Below are 18,377 nucleotides of genomic sequence, written 5' to 3' on the forward strand. Positions count from 1 at the left end.
GACACATTGATCAGTTGTAGGAAAAAAAAAATGTCCAAAGGCACTAAAAATAACTGTTTTGCTTTGTAGCAAACCCGATCTATAGTTTCAGCATGAACTACCAGCTTTCAAGAACACATTATACACAGATAAGTCACTCTTGTTATAAATTAAAACTAAGTAAGTGCAACAGCAATAGCTCCTTTAAAGCACTGCACTGGGGACAAAGGCAGTGGTTATCACCCTGGCTTTCTGAAAGTCATAAGACTGGTCAGTTCCCATCAATGCCTGACAGCCTGCAACTATAAAAAACTGCTTTCAGTTTTTATTTTTATCATGGTGTATGCTAAAAGAGAACCCAACGTTCCTCTTGCTTAGATGTTATAAATCCCTACCCCAAGTTATCATTTGGGGTCTTAATGCTTATTTTCTCCTTCCACTTTAAATTATATTTAACTCCTTTCAATATGAGAGCTTCCTCTGATCCTTCATAGTAAACAAGTAGCACCCTAAACTCAAAAGTGGATTAAGCTGATTTCCTTGAAAGACTGATTCCTAATAACAACAGGAAATTAACACTTCATCTTTAACTTCACTGACACAATTTTTTTTCCTCTCTCTTCGAACTGACTATTTTCATTAAACCTTTTGGAACTTTGTATTTAGAACTTCTTTCCTCCAGTCTTGCTGAAAAATGCCAACAGATTCAAAAGTGATCAAAAGCAATGCTCAGGACTGACCAATACTGTGATTACATAGCTCTTATATCCTTAGAAAATCAGACTAAAAATGAACCATAACTCCTGTTTTTCAGAGGTTCATTAGCTTCCAGTTGCAATAGGTTCTTGGGAAATTGATTACTGTATAATAATACAAGAGGAATTCTCAAGTCAAAGAAGTTATCGTTAAATGGTGGAAGTTTTATAAATAAAATTGTAAAAAAATGGGTAAAAATATGTAATACAAATTAAAAATATGCCAAAAAATAGACTACCTTTATTAATAGAGGCCAGTAGCACCAGCTATAAAAACTTAAGGCAAAAATTATTTTAAGACACTGCAATGAGAATAACTTCAGGCAACAAGAATGAATAAACTAAAACAAAATAAAAAAATTCAACACATCTTTCAAAAAATGCTCTAATAAAAATAATTCATTATATTATTATTACTAGTAGCAAAATGGTACAAACCATCAAACATCTTGGCAGCATATGAAAATGATGTTAAATTCAGTCACAGAATATCTAGCTTTCATAGAAGTTATGATATTGACAACATTGAATTAAGCATTTTTAACACATTACTTTGTTAATACTGCATTGTAGTCATCAAGCACAAAGCCCTTACATTTTCCTCCTCCGTTTCTTGTACAAAGAAAGCTTCTCCATTATCACCCAGTTTCATATGAAGATCAACAGCATCGCCATTAATTTCTATATCAATCTGTGGAAAGAGAATTTATTGTAAATAATTCATCATGGGGAAAGCGCTGGCCTCATGGCCCACTTAGCTCTGAGAGTAAACTTCATTCCATTATATAATCTTGTCTCTCCCCTCTCTGCTTTCTGAAACAAGTCTGTTATAAAAATGGTCTTTAGTTTGTTCACCTGTAAAATACATCATGCTCCTAGCAGACAGCCTAACACCTAACAAGAAAAATAAGTAAAACAATAAAAACATATAAAGACAGAATCTTGTTCAAGTAATTTGGAGAGCTAGAAGCATAAATAATAATCATTGATCTAGTCTTTATTTCATGGAAGCATGACTGAGACTGTTCATATATTTAAATCTCAATCTGAGTTGGGGCCTGGTATGAATCTGAATCCTGAATACCAAAAGTTCCAGCTGGAAGCCTCCTGGAGGTAGGCTTTGTTTGAAGCTGATAGAGACTTGCCACAATTATTTCTGCAACTCAGTTATTGTTCCAGATACTCCTGCTCATAAGTTTATGGGGATATGACATAGGACCACAACTCTTCTGCAACCATACTACTTTTGTCAGAGAAGAATGTTTTTATTATCCTAAAAAGGTACCTTAACTTAGATTACATTGCACAGGCGGGAGAGATTATTCTTCGCCACATGTGTGAAACAAAAGAAAAAACAAATGTCTTTCTAAAACCAAGGTACAACTACTTTACTTTCTCCTCTTTATGAAATCTTGGGTATCCAGGTAAGCTCCATTACAAATTTTTCCAAACAAAATGTGTTCAATTTTCAGATAAAAATGATCTTATTTTCTTCTGTAAATCTGCTTATCTAATGGTATCTGCGTATTTGCATTTAGCCTAGCTAAGTAAAAATAATTTACTACATGTCAGGTAGAAACACAATGGACTTGCCTTACTGCAGAAAATGTCAATGACATTTCAGGTTATGCATAATTTAGAAAAAAGGAGACCAAGTTATGAGATATCCAACACATACGTTAATCAAGTTCTAGTTTCCTGACAATACATAAGAAGAAATTGAACCCCAAGCCAACTCGTATTGTGATATGAATATTGTGATGTGAATTCATGTTCTTAGTCAGTAACCATGACAGAAAATGGACAGTCAAAACCAAAAGGGAACTAATTTTAAGATTAGCATCTGGACTGCCAAGAAAAAAAACCAAACATACCACCGCAGTGTTATGAAAGACAGTAGTATCCTTGTATCCTAATCTGTTCCATTATTCTCCCATTTATGAGAATAAAACCATTAGTCAAGGGAACCAAGTCATGGGAGGTGATAAATAATAGGTAAATAACCAAACATGCATGAGGATTATACCCAAATCCTTACGATAACCGTTTTTCTTTCTTCCCCAAAAGGACTGAATGGTTTTGATCTGAAAATCATACTTATTTCACTACTGGACACTGTTTATTCTTAAAATATTTTCTTGAATTTCCAATTCAGCAACAGGAGTTAAAAAGTCCTTTTTTTATGCTGATTTAGACAGACAAACACCCCTACTTTTAGCACCTATACCTCATGTTGCTTTCTGGAGACCAGTATATATCTTAAGTTGAAGCACAGGTATGCATACTTTATGTTCCCTTACATCTTAAGACTACTTATTGATGTTGGCCTCATAATACGTCAGAGAAGAATGCATACACAATGCAGTAACAAACATTCAACTGACTATTGAGAGAACTGTATGAATGGTAACTCGAAGGATGGAGGGAGCCAGAAGCAGCAGTCATCCACACAAGCAAAACTGGAGAACTGCACTGACAGTCAAGTACAGCACGTACCAAAAGTAGATGTTACGACTATCCAACACCTTTTTAGAGGTACCCAGAAGCAAAATCCTCTCAAATTTGGTTCAGCTACTCAAAAGTGTAATTAAAGACATTTAACAAACTCAAGTTTCAGACCACTTATGTTGTAAGGATATCTCACTTGCTGAGACATCAGAAAAAGTACAGCTATAATCACCTCTCTGGTACCTTGTTGAAAACTGCAATATAATCTGTTACAGAACTGTTAAGAAAAACCAATTCTTTGTCATCAGTGTGCTCATTAAGAAAAACACTAGCAAGAGGGAATCAATCAAAAATTAAATTAAACATAAAACCTTATACTAGCCTGTGTTACTATGATAAAGGTACAACTTTAATGTGTGTAACTCCCAGTATTGACCACTAACAAAAAACCCACTCTTAGTTTCACTTTATTCTCCTTTCACAACCAAAATATAAAGACGGGGGTAGCTTTCTGCAACGGCCATTAACTACTTAAAAAAGTAGTATATAATCCTGCGGTTTTATGTTCTGCTCAAATCAATCCATGTTTTGGTAGCACGCCCACATGCCACACTGCCATACACAATATTCTCTACTGACAGTAATGTAAAGTTCCCCCACAACAGGTCCGTTTTCCAGTCAAATTTACAACCCAATCCAATTTACTCCCTGACTAACGAAGCCCATGGGAAAGGGACGGCAGGACAATCTGCTCAAGTAGTGCCACCATCTCAGGCTGGCTGGGCAGGAAATTGTACCAGATTCTTTTTCAAACACACCCACAGGAATGAAGTTTCAGTCCCTTTTTTTAATTGCTTGTAGATATTAATAACTCCATTTTCTACTGCATAACAGCCTTGAAAAGAGCTAACAAGGAGCAATATTTATGATGGGTCACCAACACTTAAACATACACTCTATATGTCCCTCAGACATTCCAAAAAGGGTTGCCTACATCAGGAATTAGTTAAATAGCATTAAGCATTTCTTTCCCAGCATACTTAAATAAGTAAATAAATAGCTTCATGTAAACATTTTAAGACTGTGAAGTCTATATGTTTGTATTAGTCTTTCTCCAAAGCTCCAGAGCTGTCAAAGTTTTTCTTTCACAGTATTTTTTGCACAGTCCTTGGATTACCACAAGAAGTTCTGTTTTGCATTCCAAAACTACCACTCTATACTGCATATATGAGCAACTGCTCTGTACTAAACTGGTCTTCTAACTGGGAACATGGGGAAGGAAGAAAGAGGGGAAAAAAAAGAGAATGCACTGGTCTTCAAAACTTTGTTTTGGCCCACTTTCTGAACTTACCACTTTTTCTTTAGAGCGCAATACACCAAGCTTCCCAAATCGGACGTGGAAAGGAGAACACTGGTATGTACCATCCTGTTGCCGGACCACAATGACATCAATGCATCCTGAAAGGGTTGCCTGATTAATGCCTTTGTACAGCTCCTTCACAGTAACCAGGACTTGCCCTGCAAGTTGTCCTACGTAGTTCATAGTCTGAGACTATGGAAGAGAAAGAAAGAAAAAAAGTAAGTACATTTAAAACACATTAAAATTTGTTTGAAATTGATTTTTTAAAAACATTTAAATAGACGTGCAACGTCATTTATCAATTACTCTGACTATTGTAACAAGCTTTACATGAATGTCTTCAAGAGTCAACAGAACTTTGAGCCAATTCTTTTATTAGCAAAAGTCTCCAGAGCTATAAATCTTATTCTTAATAGTTTATCAACTTGAATCTGTGATTAATTGAACCAAGTCATTTTTAGACCTCAAAGATTAGAGATGTTGCTCAGATAAGTTAATAACTCAGATAAGCTAAAAAGAAAAATTCAGTCTCTGAGGACTGCCTATTTAATACAACTGATCCTTTATTGAAAATGGAGGTAACTGTACCTAAGGATGTGCAAAAATCTTAGAAGTCAGGAAAACTTATGTAGAACATACTGCATGTAGCTCTTCCTTTACAGATCTGTATTTTAAAAACGGCTGAGTCACCTTGGAGAAATTATCAAAATACGTAATGGGAGAGAGGAGATACACATTAACAAGATTATGCTGTAGTCAAACAGGATAAACAAGAGCACAAAATCATTTACTGAATATTCTGTTTAATCCATTAAAAATACTTCAGTAAATGAATGAATTCTGACCAAGTGCAGGTCTTTCAGAATAAGAACACGATGTGAACTCTGACTGTCAGTAAGAAAGGAAAAGTCTAAAGACTTCTCAGAACATCAGAGTTTTAATAAAAGAGGAGGGAAAATGGTGAAAATGTTCTAATCGAAACCTGAGTGCAACACTTCCTCATTCTACCATCTCCTGCCTCTCACTCAAAAGACTGCTACAAGCTTATTTCAAAAACTTCCAAGCAACTGCATGCCTGCGAAGTTAAGGATATTATTTGGGAGAACATAAAGCCACTGCCAACAAGCAAGACACAAAATGCTGAACACATATCAGGATTCAAATTGTAAAAAGTCTATTTTGGGATAATATGCCTAGGGAAAAAAAATAGAAACTCGCCATAGATATGCTATTCTATTTTTATTAGTCTTTGAACAAGGTTTAGAATTTTTCTTAATGTCTTTAAACAAAATTGTACTGCATTACAAGAGTTCTTCCTACTGATACTGTTTTCATTATGCAGGTAATTAATCAATTATTTCTGTTCTGAGCCTTCACAGTGTTCCTTGTAGTAAAGCAGGATATTTTGCATTCACTCAGAAGGAATTCACTTTTGTGGCATCTAACAGTACCAATATGATTGTAAACATGCAAGAAATCTAAAACTACTTTCACAGACTTAGAGTAGCTCCAGAAATATTTTTCTCCATCTCAGGCTCCTCATACACTACCCAGTCATATTTATATTTTTGAAAAAAAAAAAAATTCCTTCCTCTTCACAAGACTTACAAAGGAAGGTGGGGGTTTTCCAATACAGATTTAAAATTGTATTAAAACTATCCACAGAATTACTATGCTAGGTAACATGCTAGAGAATTTTTCTCCCACAGCTTTTGTACAATAGGGTTAATGAAGATAAAAAGAACAGACTGCCATTGAGTGACTAATGAGATTAGCAGGATGGACTCTCTATCAACATCAGTCATTAATTCAATTTCATCTCTAAGTAGTTTCATGTGCAACTATAAAAATTGACGGCTTGCTAATGAAGTAATAGCTCATTTGCTAAAAAGGGAAGGTCTCACTTCAACCTTTACTCATCTAACCCTCTTAATGAGCTGATTTTAGCTCACCGGCACAACTGGTAGAAGTCTACCTTTTTGTTTGTTTGTTTGGGTTTTCTTTGTTTTGTTTTGGTGGGGGGTTTTTGGGTTTTTTTGGGGTTTTTTTTGTTGCTGTTTGTTTCAGTGGGTTGATAGATTAGCTCACAAAGAAGAACGTGACTAACACCAGTCATGAAGCACAGAGCACCACAAAGCTAGAAAAAAAAGGAGGCTGAGGCAGGGAACTGAACATCCTCCTTTTGACGAGTAAGGCACTTGCTGCATCTATGAAACTGTAATCCAAGACAGAGAGGTAGCAATATCTCTATTTTACTGTTTAAGCAATTAATTTTCCCCCAAAATGACAGTCATCTTTAATCTCAATCTTATGAAAAAATTCTCTAGCACACTGTCATTAATCATTCATGGTTACATCTTGGCCTCTTCCAAGAGCGATCTGTGGTATTAGCTTACAATGAAAAGTTGATTTCATGTCATCCAAGAGACTGAATTTGTTAAAGGAAATGTTTGACACAATCAGGATTAAAAGTCCTTAATAGAATCTCCATTCCATATATTTCATGTCAATGAACAGGATTTGAGAAGTGGGCATTAGCAAGGAATTCTCTATGATTTAAGTAGCGACTTTTTAAAAGATCACAATTTCACACCATCTGCCAAGAACTGAGTTCAGATGATAAATAATCTAGTTTTTTCTCACATATATGCTAACTGACCTTGTCTAATCACAGAAAATGACTGAAAAACCTACACAAGACCAAAGTATTCAGCCATTTTACATATCTTCTTGCTTTCCTGCAGAAAGAATATTCTGTAGCAATATTATCTCTTCTACAGATATCAGTTACATTGCTGTAGCTCACAGCGCAGCCACTTTTCTGATCATATATAAACTAAATAACTTCTTGCATGTGAAAGTTCGTAACTATTTCACTCTTACATGTGAAAAAGTCATGAACTTTTGAACCTACTGAGTATTAAAAACATTTCTTATTAGGAAAGAAGCTTTTTATGATTCAAGTCTTAATGTAAACGTTGCTTTGTACATGGTAAGTAAACAAAATTGTGGATAAAGGCAATAAACTAATGTACATTATTGCTTATCACATTGCAGTTCAGCTTTTAACATAATGGTTCACTTTGCAAGATAAACATGTTATATAAGAAGGTTCAAACTGTAACAAGAAAATGATCCAATAGAAATAAAGTATCACTACGTACCTGAGAAACAGGTGATTGTATCTCAAATATCAACAGAGCTCCAGCTGGGAGATACTAAAATTTGGGGGTTAGGATTTGGTTTGGGCTTTGTTTGGGTTTGTTTTTCTTTAATTTTATTGTATACTGTTAGAAAAGTTGTGGTGAGCAGTACCGAATCTGACTATAGAGAAGCGTAAAGTGTTATTGTGTTAATTCTTGGAAATGCAATAGAAATAGCCTGATCGCAGAATAACTAGGAAGACAAAGTATCTCCTTGATAACACTATTTATTTCATGCTTAATAAAAAATTTCTTAAATGCTCCCTTGAAAGCAGAGAGCAGTATGCCTTCATAACCTGCTGTAAGAACCTAAAAAGAATTTCCAGTTCTGAAATTCAAGACAGAAGCCTGATGGAAAAGACAAGTTAAGAAAGCAATGCAGTAGTACTTCACAATACTGTTTAGCTTTTAAGTTTTATTTCTTTTGGCATCCAGAGTCTATACACTGCCTGATGCAGTCAAATTCAGAACTCTGAATAAAAGCTAAAGTTAATGCAGCTCACTACTACTTATTCTTCTCTGATAGTAAATGAAAAGGTTATGAATACCAGAGGTCTTAAAGCATACAAACACTCTTTGTGATTTCTGAGGCTCCAGAGAGATTGGTTTTTGAATGTTTAGGTAACGCTACCTAGTGTGCAAAAATTCTAATAGCTGAATAGGTTAATACTACTAACCTAAGTGCAGCTGTAATTGGAATGGGAAAAGGAATCTCTCTGTCATATCATAAAAATATTTTTTTTTCTGGTCAGAAGCCATTACACTGCAAAAGACAGAAACTGAAACTGCTTTGGTTTTTTGTCTTTCTTTTTCTGAGAGCATAAAACTAAACGCAAAACAAGAAAATATCTACCTCAAAAGTTCAATAATTAAAATTCTGTTCCTTCATCTACAAAATACTCGAATCAGTTAAACTAAAATTAACCCTGCATATGCTGGTTGACTTCCTCATGTTACAGCAATGAGGAATAGAATGGCTCTCAGAAATTATGATTAAACAGTACTCCACCTCAGAGCAAGCATCTAACATGTCCAACATGACAGACAGCTGAATTTTCAAAACTCATTACCAGGAAATGCTTACATTAGCATAACCTGAGCGAGAGGTTTTGTGGATAGGGATTATATTTCTGTACCATTAACAAAGATGTTATTTTGGCTGCCCCAGGACCAACATGTTTTCTTCAACAATTTTTTAATCTTATTCAGTAATATACATATACAAGGGCAAGATATAATCAAAAGCCTGTCCACAAATTTGTGTTTTCTGTGCATTTAGAGTACCGCTTTAGTAATGGTGATCTGCAGTTTTTGTGTTCTTAAAGACAATACCTTTTATACAAGTGCACCCATATGAACATGAATACTACAAATCCCTAGTTCCACAACAGAAAAAGAAGAGTGCAAGTTACTCAAAGGCAAGCTATCAGATTGCTCTACAGAGCTACAGTTTTAGAGGGCACGAATTTTAACAATCACTGCCAAAAAAAAAGCTACTTAAATGTAGACGTTAGCTGCATTTAAGTAGATATTCATACATCCCATTTATTTTGAGATACACTTAGAGGATTAAAACATAGTCTAATGCCACATGATGTACACAGTAAAGAATTTGTATTTGTTTCAAGAGCTTAGGTAGAAAAACAAAATAAAAACCATGCATAGCAGTGCTTTACCTCAACTCATCTCACTTTGCCTATATTTGCATGTATATAGATTTATGAGGCAGAAGCTTTCCTTAAGCAGAGAAAATCTTTAGCAAGTGTTTTACTAGTTTCTATTTTGTACCAAGAAAAGACTGGGGGGAAAAATGACCCTGTCAAAGAGGACCACTGTAGCATCAGGCCTACTCAACAAAAACCTCTTTGCTCCTAAGTAAAGATTTTAATTGGGGTTTTAGGATTCCTCCTAACACTCCACAGAGCACTTATGGAATAAAAATGGGAAACAAAGTAAGTGTTGAATGCCTAAGAAAAGGTTTCCACTATACTATATAATATTAAATATAGGTGGTCAATTTTCATAATTTTAAACTGTGCTACAGGAAATCACATACCCATACTTAGCAATAAATCTATCAAACTCACCAAGATTCCAGAAGGAACCTTTTCATGGAGAGCAGCATCACTTCTATTGGAGTCATCTTCAAAAACATTATTTTCTGAGAAATGCATCTCAGAAAACTGGAAACTAACTTTCCAAAATACAGGTAAATGCAAAAATTACAGCCATAACAGAATAGTGTAGCAGCATTTCTTCTCTTTCTGCAGAAGCAGAAAAATTATGTAAATCTTCTGTTTCTTAGAGAACAGTGCTTGATATCCTTTCCCACGGAGTACTATGATTAAAGAGGAAGTGCTTCTTTAAGAAGGCTCACTTAGAAACTTCCTCGCCAATAGGCTTTGCTTGAATGTCACAGCCCCCTTGGGCGCTTCGAGATAAGTAATAACATGGGCAGACTTTGCCATATGTTTGCACTGATAGGTAATGATCTTGGTTTACATCACATCACGTGACTTCAGCTGAAGCTCCCACGAAAACAGGGATTTAGTTAATGATTCTTATGCAAAGTCTACAATAGCTCACTTGGAGACTTTTCACCCACCCACTGTTTTAACTTCTACCACTGGTAGCAGCATTCAAAGTCCTAGTTCAGCCTGTGCACACCTAATTCAAGGCTATCTGCTGCCTCTCCATGTGCTGTTCCCTCTGCTGACGGTGTCACTGCAGTAGCCAGTCATGTCTGACACAACAAATTTGACATTTCAAGGTCTGGTGTTTGTGGGCTGTTTTCCCCTTTTCGAAACTGCATTATAATAGCAAAGAGACAATTGGTATCAAGTTTATACTTAGCCATAAAAAACCAATGCACACCAAAATAAACTTTTTTCCTGTGAAAATTTTCTTGCTTTCTTTAAACTGAAATGTTAACTCAGCATAATTTGAGCATGTGGACAATACATACAAGCTTTTTGTATAATTAGCTCCATGACTGAGAATAAGAATTAATTTTTGATCTGAGGAGTTGTGAAATGTCATTAGTTCTCTAAATAATATAATGAATAGGTGAAATAACTGAGAAAGAGTAGTAGTATAAGGAAACAATTCTGTCCCTGAATGGGAGAGACGCTCTCTGAGGACCATTGATATTCCCTCAACATAGGCACATTCTCATTATCCTAAACTCACGGACCTCCTTCCCACCCCCAGGGGGCTACAGAGTGTCTGCTCAGAACACTGCAGAGAATTACAAGTTGAAAAAATAATCTAGGACCCTATTACTAAATCCACTCTATCCTCCTCTAAGTAAATTCACGTATTAGACTCTGATGCAAGGACAGTGAATCACATTATTGGATGCAACCAAAAGGCTTGTAGGTTTCCAAAATATTAATGAACTACACTCAAAGCCAAAACTAAATCAGTTTCAATTACAAACTCCTAAACTGAGTCTTGGGATTGCTATATCTGCAGTAAGGTTGCAATAAGCTGCTACAGTCTCTGGGCCCTTTACCATACACTGAGTAAGCTCATATTTAACGAGGCTCTTCACAGGAAAAACTACTGGTTTGTTAGTAAACACAACAAGTATTGTAAAAGGATATTAAGAATTACTAGACACACTCAGATTTCTCCTATGTGTTCATCATTCTCTCCTTATGTGTGCTCCATTAAAATACTGCATAAAGCACACAGTTATGAGCAAAATGGAAACCAGATTTGTAAACCAGTGCTTCTTTTCAAACATTTTTCACTTAGCTTTATGTTGGGGGTACAATTTTCTATGATATCTATTCAAGTTCCATATTTTTCAGTATTTCAAACTGACATTATTTTCCTCAAAGCTTCTAAACATGTTTTAGAAAATAGACTTTCTAGAATACAGATAAAATTGTGGTCACTGCAGTAAGGTATGATTTAAGCAGGTAATAAGCTTTGCACATTTAGTTAGTCTCCTTGTCTTTTATTTCTCAATATGAATAAGGTAAATAAAATATAATTCCTGCTGAGTAAGTTTAAGCACTATATTATTTACTACAATTTGCACAGGAAAATTAGCTTCAGTTTTGAAAAGCAAATACCTCAAATTTGGAAGTCTTAGAAGCAATGTTTTCCAAGCAACCTTAAAGAAACTCGTTGGTGTAGGTAGATTTTACTGTGGTTTAGTCTCAGAAAGCACACAGGAGTTTTTCCAACAGCCTCATGCAAGTTAATACTGCTGACAAAATCATTCACCATCCTATGGTCTTTCTTTGATCTGCTCTTTGTGATTCTACATATTTTATCCTGTTGCTTGTTAGTCAAAATCCCTGATGTGAAATATGATTACATTTTTAAAATGCACTTTTCTATAGCAACCATCATAATATATTTGATTGCATTTCATTTAGTTTTACAACATTGTGGAAATGGGAGTACTTTTTTCAACTATGTCATAGAAAATTCAGGCCAGGAGATTAGAAATTAAAAATACAGGGGGTTTTAGCACAGTTAGAACTTGATTTTTCAGATTTTCCCTCCTTTTTTTACCTCTTTGCATATTCAAAACATTGCTTCAATAGGCTACGTTTGTAGTTGCAAATCAGATTTACATGTCCCAGATGGTCATTAAAAAAAAAAGCTCTGACTGCCTGTGAAAACCACATTTTAGTGATTTGATTGTACTGTATAGGAACCGCAGAATAAACGTGGCCAGAAAAAAGTTACAGGACATTTCCCCATACAAGACCTTCACTGGTACATGTCATTCTAAGTTCTGGAAGAAAGGAAGCAGAAATCCTAAAGACATGAGCCTCTATCAGCACACAATTCCAATTCAACAGAGATCAGAATAAATATGCCGAGACAAATGAATGGACCAAATCCTTCTCTAATTAACAAATCCTAATAGATAGGGCAAGTACAGGACAACCTTTGTTAATGTTCCAATTGTCTTCTTCATCCCACCCAGTCCCACAAAATTTTACTTATTATCACCAGGACTTAAGCACCACAGTTCTCCATGCCAGCATGAGTTATCACAGTTCTCAGTCTCACACCCCATCCTGATATTGAAAAAGGTCCTTTCCCCCCAAGCCTCCACAGATTCCAAAATTCCACCACACTTGTTTATTTTCATGCACTTTTACACTTTGCCTACCGGGTGCAGACAAAGTGGAGGAGTTTCCAACTCTCCTACAGAAATTAAAAATACTTTCCTGTGTCCAAGTTCTTGATCCTGGACCTGGTGTGAAGCATCTGCTTACTGAAAACGGAAACAAAGCTCTGCTCATTCCAGATTGTGCTAAAACACATTCAATACAATATCTCTGATACTTTTAAGTGCAAAAGTCTATCCATTCTCAATGTGGACTTTCAAACCCAATTCAAAGTTTAATAACTTTACTAAAATAATAGAATGAATAACAGAAGACCACCTGCATCAGATACCTTCTGAAAGCAACTCGAGAATTTTTGCCTCAGATATATTCATATTTTCTTGCAACTTTCCAGGATTTAGAAGTCAAAGCAAAAGAACATAGTCATGTGTGCACTTATGAAATATATCCTGATCTATTAGTGGTGAACAATTTGTTTACATTTAGAATGGATACATGAATATTAATATTTGAGACTAGTATATATCTTCAGGTTGACCAGAAAGAACAGAAATAATACTTATTCTGAGAAATACATCTGTGGAATATCCAAAAAGTTCTAAATATACTGTATATAATCAAGAAACCTTTTTCTTATTTGATAGATTCTCCATATTGCTGAACTGATGTACATATACAAAAATAAAACAAATTTAATTTGCACATAAGACTTGGCTGTATTATTAATAAATTGGGTAAAAATCCTAGTCTTACAGAATTCCCATGCAAAGGTACTTACATGAGATGTTGGGAACAGAAAAATTAGATACAGCAGAGCAAAGTGGCGTATGCTTATTCATTCACCAAACCCAACTAACCTGCATTATTAGGGTAACGTAATTAATTATGTAATGACCACAGAGATCACGTCTGAAGGATCTGTTCACCCCTAGGACACAACAGCATATCTGCACTGTCTATATGGGACATGACAAACCTGTAAAGTGGCCTCACAGAGTTCCTATTTGTCTTTACAGGTATACTTTTTCATTTGGGGAATGAATGCCTTAAAGTCACCACTAAGTAATTTTTTTTTCTTTAAATCATTGTATTTCAGTTCACACCACAAATTAAATTCTATTGTTAGCCAAGTGAGAGTCAATTACTTCCATTTCTAATTGAATCTCAGCTACAATTCCTTATTGGAAGCACTTATTTGAAAGAATTTTGCAAAGAATCCTTTACACACTTCCTTTAAAAGGCCTTTCATAACCATCAATTCAGAAGAAGCACGTTTCCTGAGGAGACGGTTATGCAGTCTAAAAAAAGACAAGTAAACCTAAAGACACCACCTAAGAATGGCTTAGCATGTGCTGGCTTCAGCCACAGAGACCAACACAAAAATGCCATCTGATACAATGGAGACTTTTCTGTTATTATTTCATATATTTACATTTCTGGTATTGAATTTAAGCACTTTGGATAAAGAAATGGGCCAGTTCCTCAGCTAAAACTTATCTGTTCACTCAGCACATACAGAAGCAATGAGGAAGTGCCCCTTAGTTTTGGGAAAATGAGTGACTCAAGACAACTTCTGGCAGCTAATGTCAAATTACATTAGTGCAAAGCTGAAACAAACTGATAAAAAGGAAATATTTAACTAGGAAGGGGAAGTTAGCATCCTTTACTTCAAAATTCCCTTGAAATATAAATACAAGGAAAAAAATCCCAAAAAAGTATGCTTAAGCTTTGACCTTAAGCACAAAGACAATCTGGCTTGACTTAGCATGACAGTTTCATATTAAATCAGTCTGCCTGCCCAAACTGAAATGCAAGCACCGACATAACAAGCAAGATGAGACAGCAGCTAGGCAGATTAAACCTATTTTTAAGTGAAACATTTTTGCAAAAGCAGCAACATTTTTATTATGCTTTAATTGGACAATTGTACATACAATTAAAAAAACCCCAACCCTCTGTTTAGATAACATCTTTGTGTAGTACCTTAAATTGTAACTTCAAGGAGATCCAAGGTTCATAGAAAACATGCTCCTGATCAGCACTGCCAGATACAAAAAACACTGGGATACAGGATGCTACAATGTTCTCAGAATGTGCCCAGTACAGGGTGAAGACATCTAATACATACACTTTAGACTTGAATTTGATCACAAACATATCACCCACTGTTTTGTATAAGCCTGAAAGCTTTTTCACTATGGATATCTGTAACATGCAGCACTGAATCTCATACCAGAAGGTGTCCTTTCATCCCTTTTCAGACAGTTATGTAGAACACATTGGTAATTCATGATATAAACAATGATTAAAAGTTAGCTTTGGTTTATATCTAAAGTATTTTACAAAAAAAAAAAAACCCACATGTTTTTTAGAAATTGTAATTTAAGCACAGAGATTCTATGATCACACACAGACTGTAAGAAACTCTCTTTTCCTATATGCTGCGATCTTGCACTTAAGATGCAAGATTGGAAAAACAGAAAATTGTGATCTAGAGTATTAACCATGAGAGCATCTTCCAGGAAGAAAGAAACAAATGCAATTGATTTAACCTTTTGCTTTGACAGAGGTTCCCAATGTGGCTTTGAACAAAACCCCTTCAGCTCTATCTGCTCCAGATTCCAAGTTGTCTGGAGCAGAGACCAAGTCATAAAACATGTAATCCAAGAAAGGGCTGCTCAGGACCTCAAAATACATAAGGAGGCATCAAGTGCAGTAAGTGCAGTTTAGATTTCCCCATAATTGATCAAGACTTCACACTGGTGGAAGGTAATGCTGGAAGCAGTGAGAAAACTCAAAAAGTTCTGAGAAACTGCAATATTTGATGTGGATGCCTTCCAAGTAAACAACAACAAAAAACCACACATAATTTTGCAACAAACCAAAACATTAATTACTAAGAATAAGACAAAGTTTAAACACCACCTCTATTTTTTTTACAGGTCACTAAGAAACCCAAACATTTTGGTATGTCTGACTGAAAAGCTATGCTACAAGCTTAAAAATCAATATTGTAATTGCTGAGGAGAGCCATTCAGCACTATCTAGTTACTCCTATTGCATTAAGAATAATACCAGGTAATACAGCATATCAGTCAAAGCTTCTGACATCCTGAGTTCATTTAGAAACTTTTTAACTTTAGCCTATCAGTTTAATATTCTATTATATAATAGTAATAAGCTTTTATGGAGCACCTTGGAGATCGTTCCTTTACATCACTCAAGTAACGAGATCTTCCCTGATTTTAGCAAGAGATGGTAGAACTGTGTACATTTCTGTATGTTCTGGGATGTAAGGGAACTATAGCAGGAGCTAGGAGAGAAAGTACAACTGTTGGCCCTGGCTGGAGCTAGCTGCCTGGTATGCATACAAAAACTGGCTAGGTATCTACAGAGTGATTGACATGCCCACATTTTCCCAACACAAAGTCAAGGCATTTTGAGACTTAGGACTTTTCATTACAACTAATGAATACCTGTACATTCTTAAACTGTATCTAACACTATAATTTTTTTGTATTTTGAAATATTAAACACTCAGTATGCAAAATTGTCCTGGAAACACTATTAGAAAGGATAAAACCCCCAAAACAACCAATGAAAGAAAACAAAATGAAAAATCAAACAACAACAACAACAAAAAACCTAAAACCAAACAACAAAAAAAACCCACAACAGAAAAAAAGCAAACAAGAAAACCACCAAGGAGCTGCTGTACTTCGATGATTCCTGTGGGTCCCTCAACTCAGGATATTCTGTGATTCTACAGCCTAAGTTCTGTAGGATTATGTATCATCTTCTCTGTCAGTATCCTGAATAACACCATATATCATGATGTGATGTGGCTAACAAATTCTCTCGTAACAACAATGGAATTTTGGTTGGAGGGGGGAAAAGTAGCCAGATGAAATGCACGTACAAAGTGCAGCCACAACACAGGTATATTTATGACATCATTCTGCTGGACGAAAACGCACAGGTTTAAACGGCATACTGCCTTGCTCTATTAAAAAATCGTTGGTGCCTACTACATGCACTCAGTGACCCCTTAAGGAGAAGAAAAACGCAGTTCACACAAATTAAACCAGACGTAAACTTGGCAAAACCCCAAATACATACACACACACACAAACGCAGGCAATGTAGTGCCACTTCAGACCCCACAGACCAGCGGGGACAAACACGGCAGGGGCGGAGCGCCCCGCAGGAGCGCGAGTTCACAGCCCCAGCTTAGGAAGTGCACTGCGAAATGCATCCCCCCGTGGAGGGGAAGGCGCTGGGGCAGCAAGGCAAGGCAAGGCGCGTATCCCGGTCCGCCAGAGCGGCACCGCCAGGCAGCGCCGGGAACACCGGCGTTCCCGAGCGGTCCCGCCGCCCCCGTGTCGCGGCGGGGAGGCAGCGCCGGGCGTCATCCGGGGCCCAGCGGGGCAGCAGCCTCCGCCCCCGCTCTACCCGGCGGCACACCGGGCAGCCAGGGCACCGGAGGGGATGCTGTCCCTTCCCTCCGCCCGCCTGGGCTGCGGGAGCCGTGGGCAGCGGCGGGGAGGGAGCGCAGGCACAGCCGTCCGGGCGGCCCCGCTTCCCAGCGACGGTTCCGGGGAGGTTCTCGTCGTTCCCTGTTCGGAGCCCTCTGCGGGGAGCAAGCCCGGCCCGGCAGCCGGGGCAGGCCCTGCCACGCTCTCCCTCCGTTCGTCCGTCCCTCCCTCCCACCCTCCCTGTGTCCCCGGCAGCCGCCCGCGCTCGCCCGGCGCTGCCGCCTCTCCCCCGCACCCGGTCACCGACACCCCGCCCCGAGCCGACCCGGCGGCAGCGGCCCCTTCCCGTTTACCTCGAGAGAGGCCCGGCGGGGGCCGACGCCACCCGGGGCGGGACGGACGCACGGATGGTTGTAAGGATGGATGGATGGAGAGCGGGACGGGAGCGGGGATCCGAGAGAGCCGCGCTTGGCCGGGTGCGAACTGCGCCAAGCGGCGGCCGTTGGTGCAGCGCGTGCACGCGCACGCGCGCTCCCGCTGGCGGCGGGTTGCGGGGGCGCGCCTCGCCCCGGGCGCCACGTGACCTGGGATCGGCGCGGGCTGGGAGGGGAGGGGGGGACAGGGAAGGAGGTGCGTGGCCCGTGTGCGCGTGCGCCCGGCGGGGGAGCGGGAGCGGGAGCGGGAGCGGCGGGCGCGGCCCCGGGAAGCACGTAGCAGTATCCCGGCACCTTCCGCCGGGACTCGGCCCGTCCACCCCGCCAGCCTCCCTCGGGCGCGGGGCCGCGGTGATCAGCGGCCAATCCCTCTCGGGTGCAGCTGTTCAGAAACCGCGGTCTGAGCCGGGACGCGGGATTAACACCTCCTGACAGGGGGTTGGGAGAGAAACGAAGCCCTCACCGTGTTTGCCGCTTTATATGTCCGTCACTGCATACGTCTCCTGAAAGTTATTGGTCTGCCCACAGGAGGATGGGAAATATTTATTTTCATGTGTATATAAATACCTATATACCATAGTTTCAAGCTGTGCCTCAGTCTCAAGCTGCTCCAGGGGAGGTTTG

General features: G+C 38.2%; 1 protein-coding gene across 2 annotated transcripts in view; it reads right to left on the reverse strand.

Annotated features, from left to right (window-relative positions):
* Positions 1-17,861, reverse strand: part of LPIN2 (lipin 2) — a 45,277-nt gene extending 27,416 nt beyond the window's left edge. Inside the window, exons 1-3 of one of the 2 annotated variants that reach the window (XM_032676791.1) lie at positions 17,673-17,861; positions 4,534-4,734; positions 1,330-1,425 (exon numbers count right to left, since the gene is read on the reverse strand). In XM_032676791.1, coding sequence (XP_032532682.1) covers positions 1,330-1,425; positions 4,534-4,725 — 288 coding nt within the window. In that variant the 5' untranslated portion in view covers positions 4,726-4,734; positions 17,673-17,861. Of the gene's footprint in view, positions 1-1,329; positions 1,426-4,533; positions 4,735-9,832; positions 10,192-17,672 lie in introns of those variants that run through there. The other variant, XM_032676782.1, reaches the window with a different exon arrangement.
* Positions 17,862-18,377: the final 516 nt, after the last annotated feature.

Source organism: Chiroxiphia lanceolata, chromosome 1, assembly GCF_009829145.1.
Source record: "Chiroxiphia lanceolata isolate bChiLan1 chromosome 1, bChiLan1.pri, whole genome shotgun sequence".
In the NCBI taxonomy this organism is placed as follows: domain Eukaryota; kingdom Metazoa; phylum Chordata; class Aves; order Passeriformes; family Pipridae; genus Chiroxiphia; species Chiroxiphia lanceolata.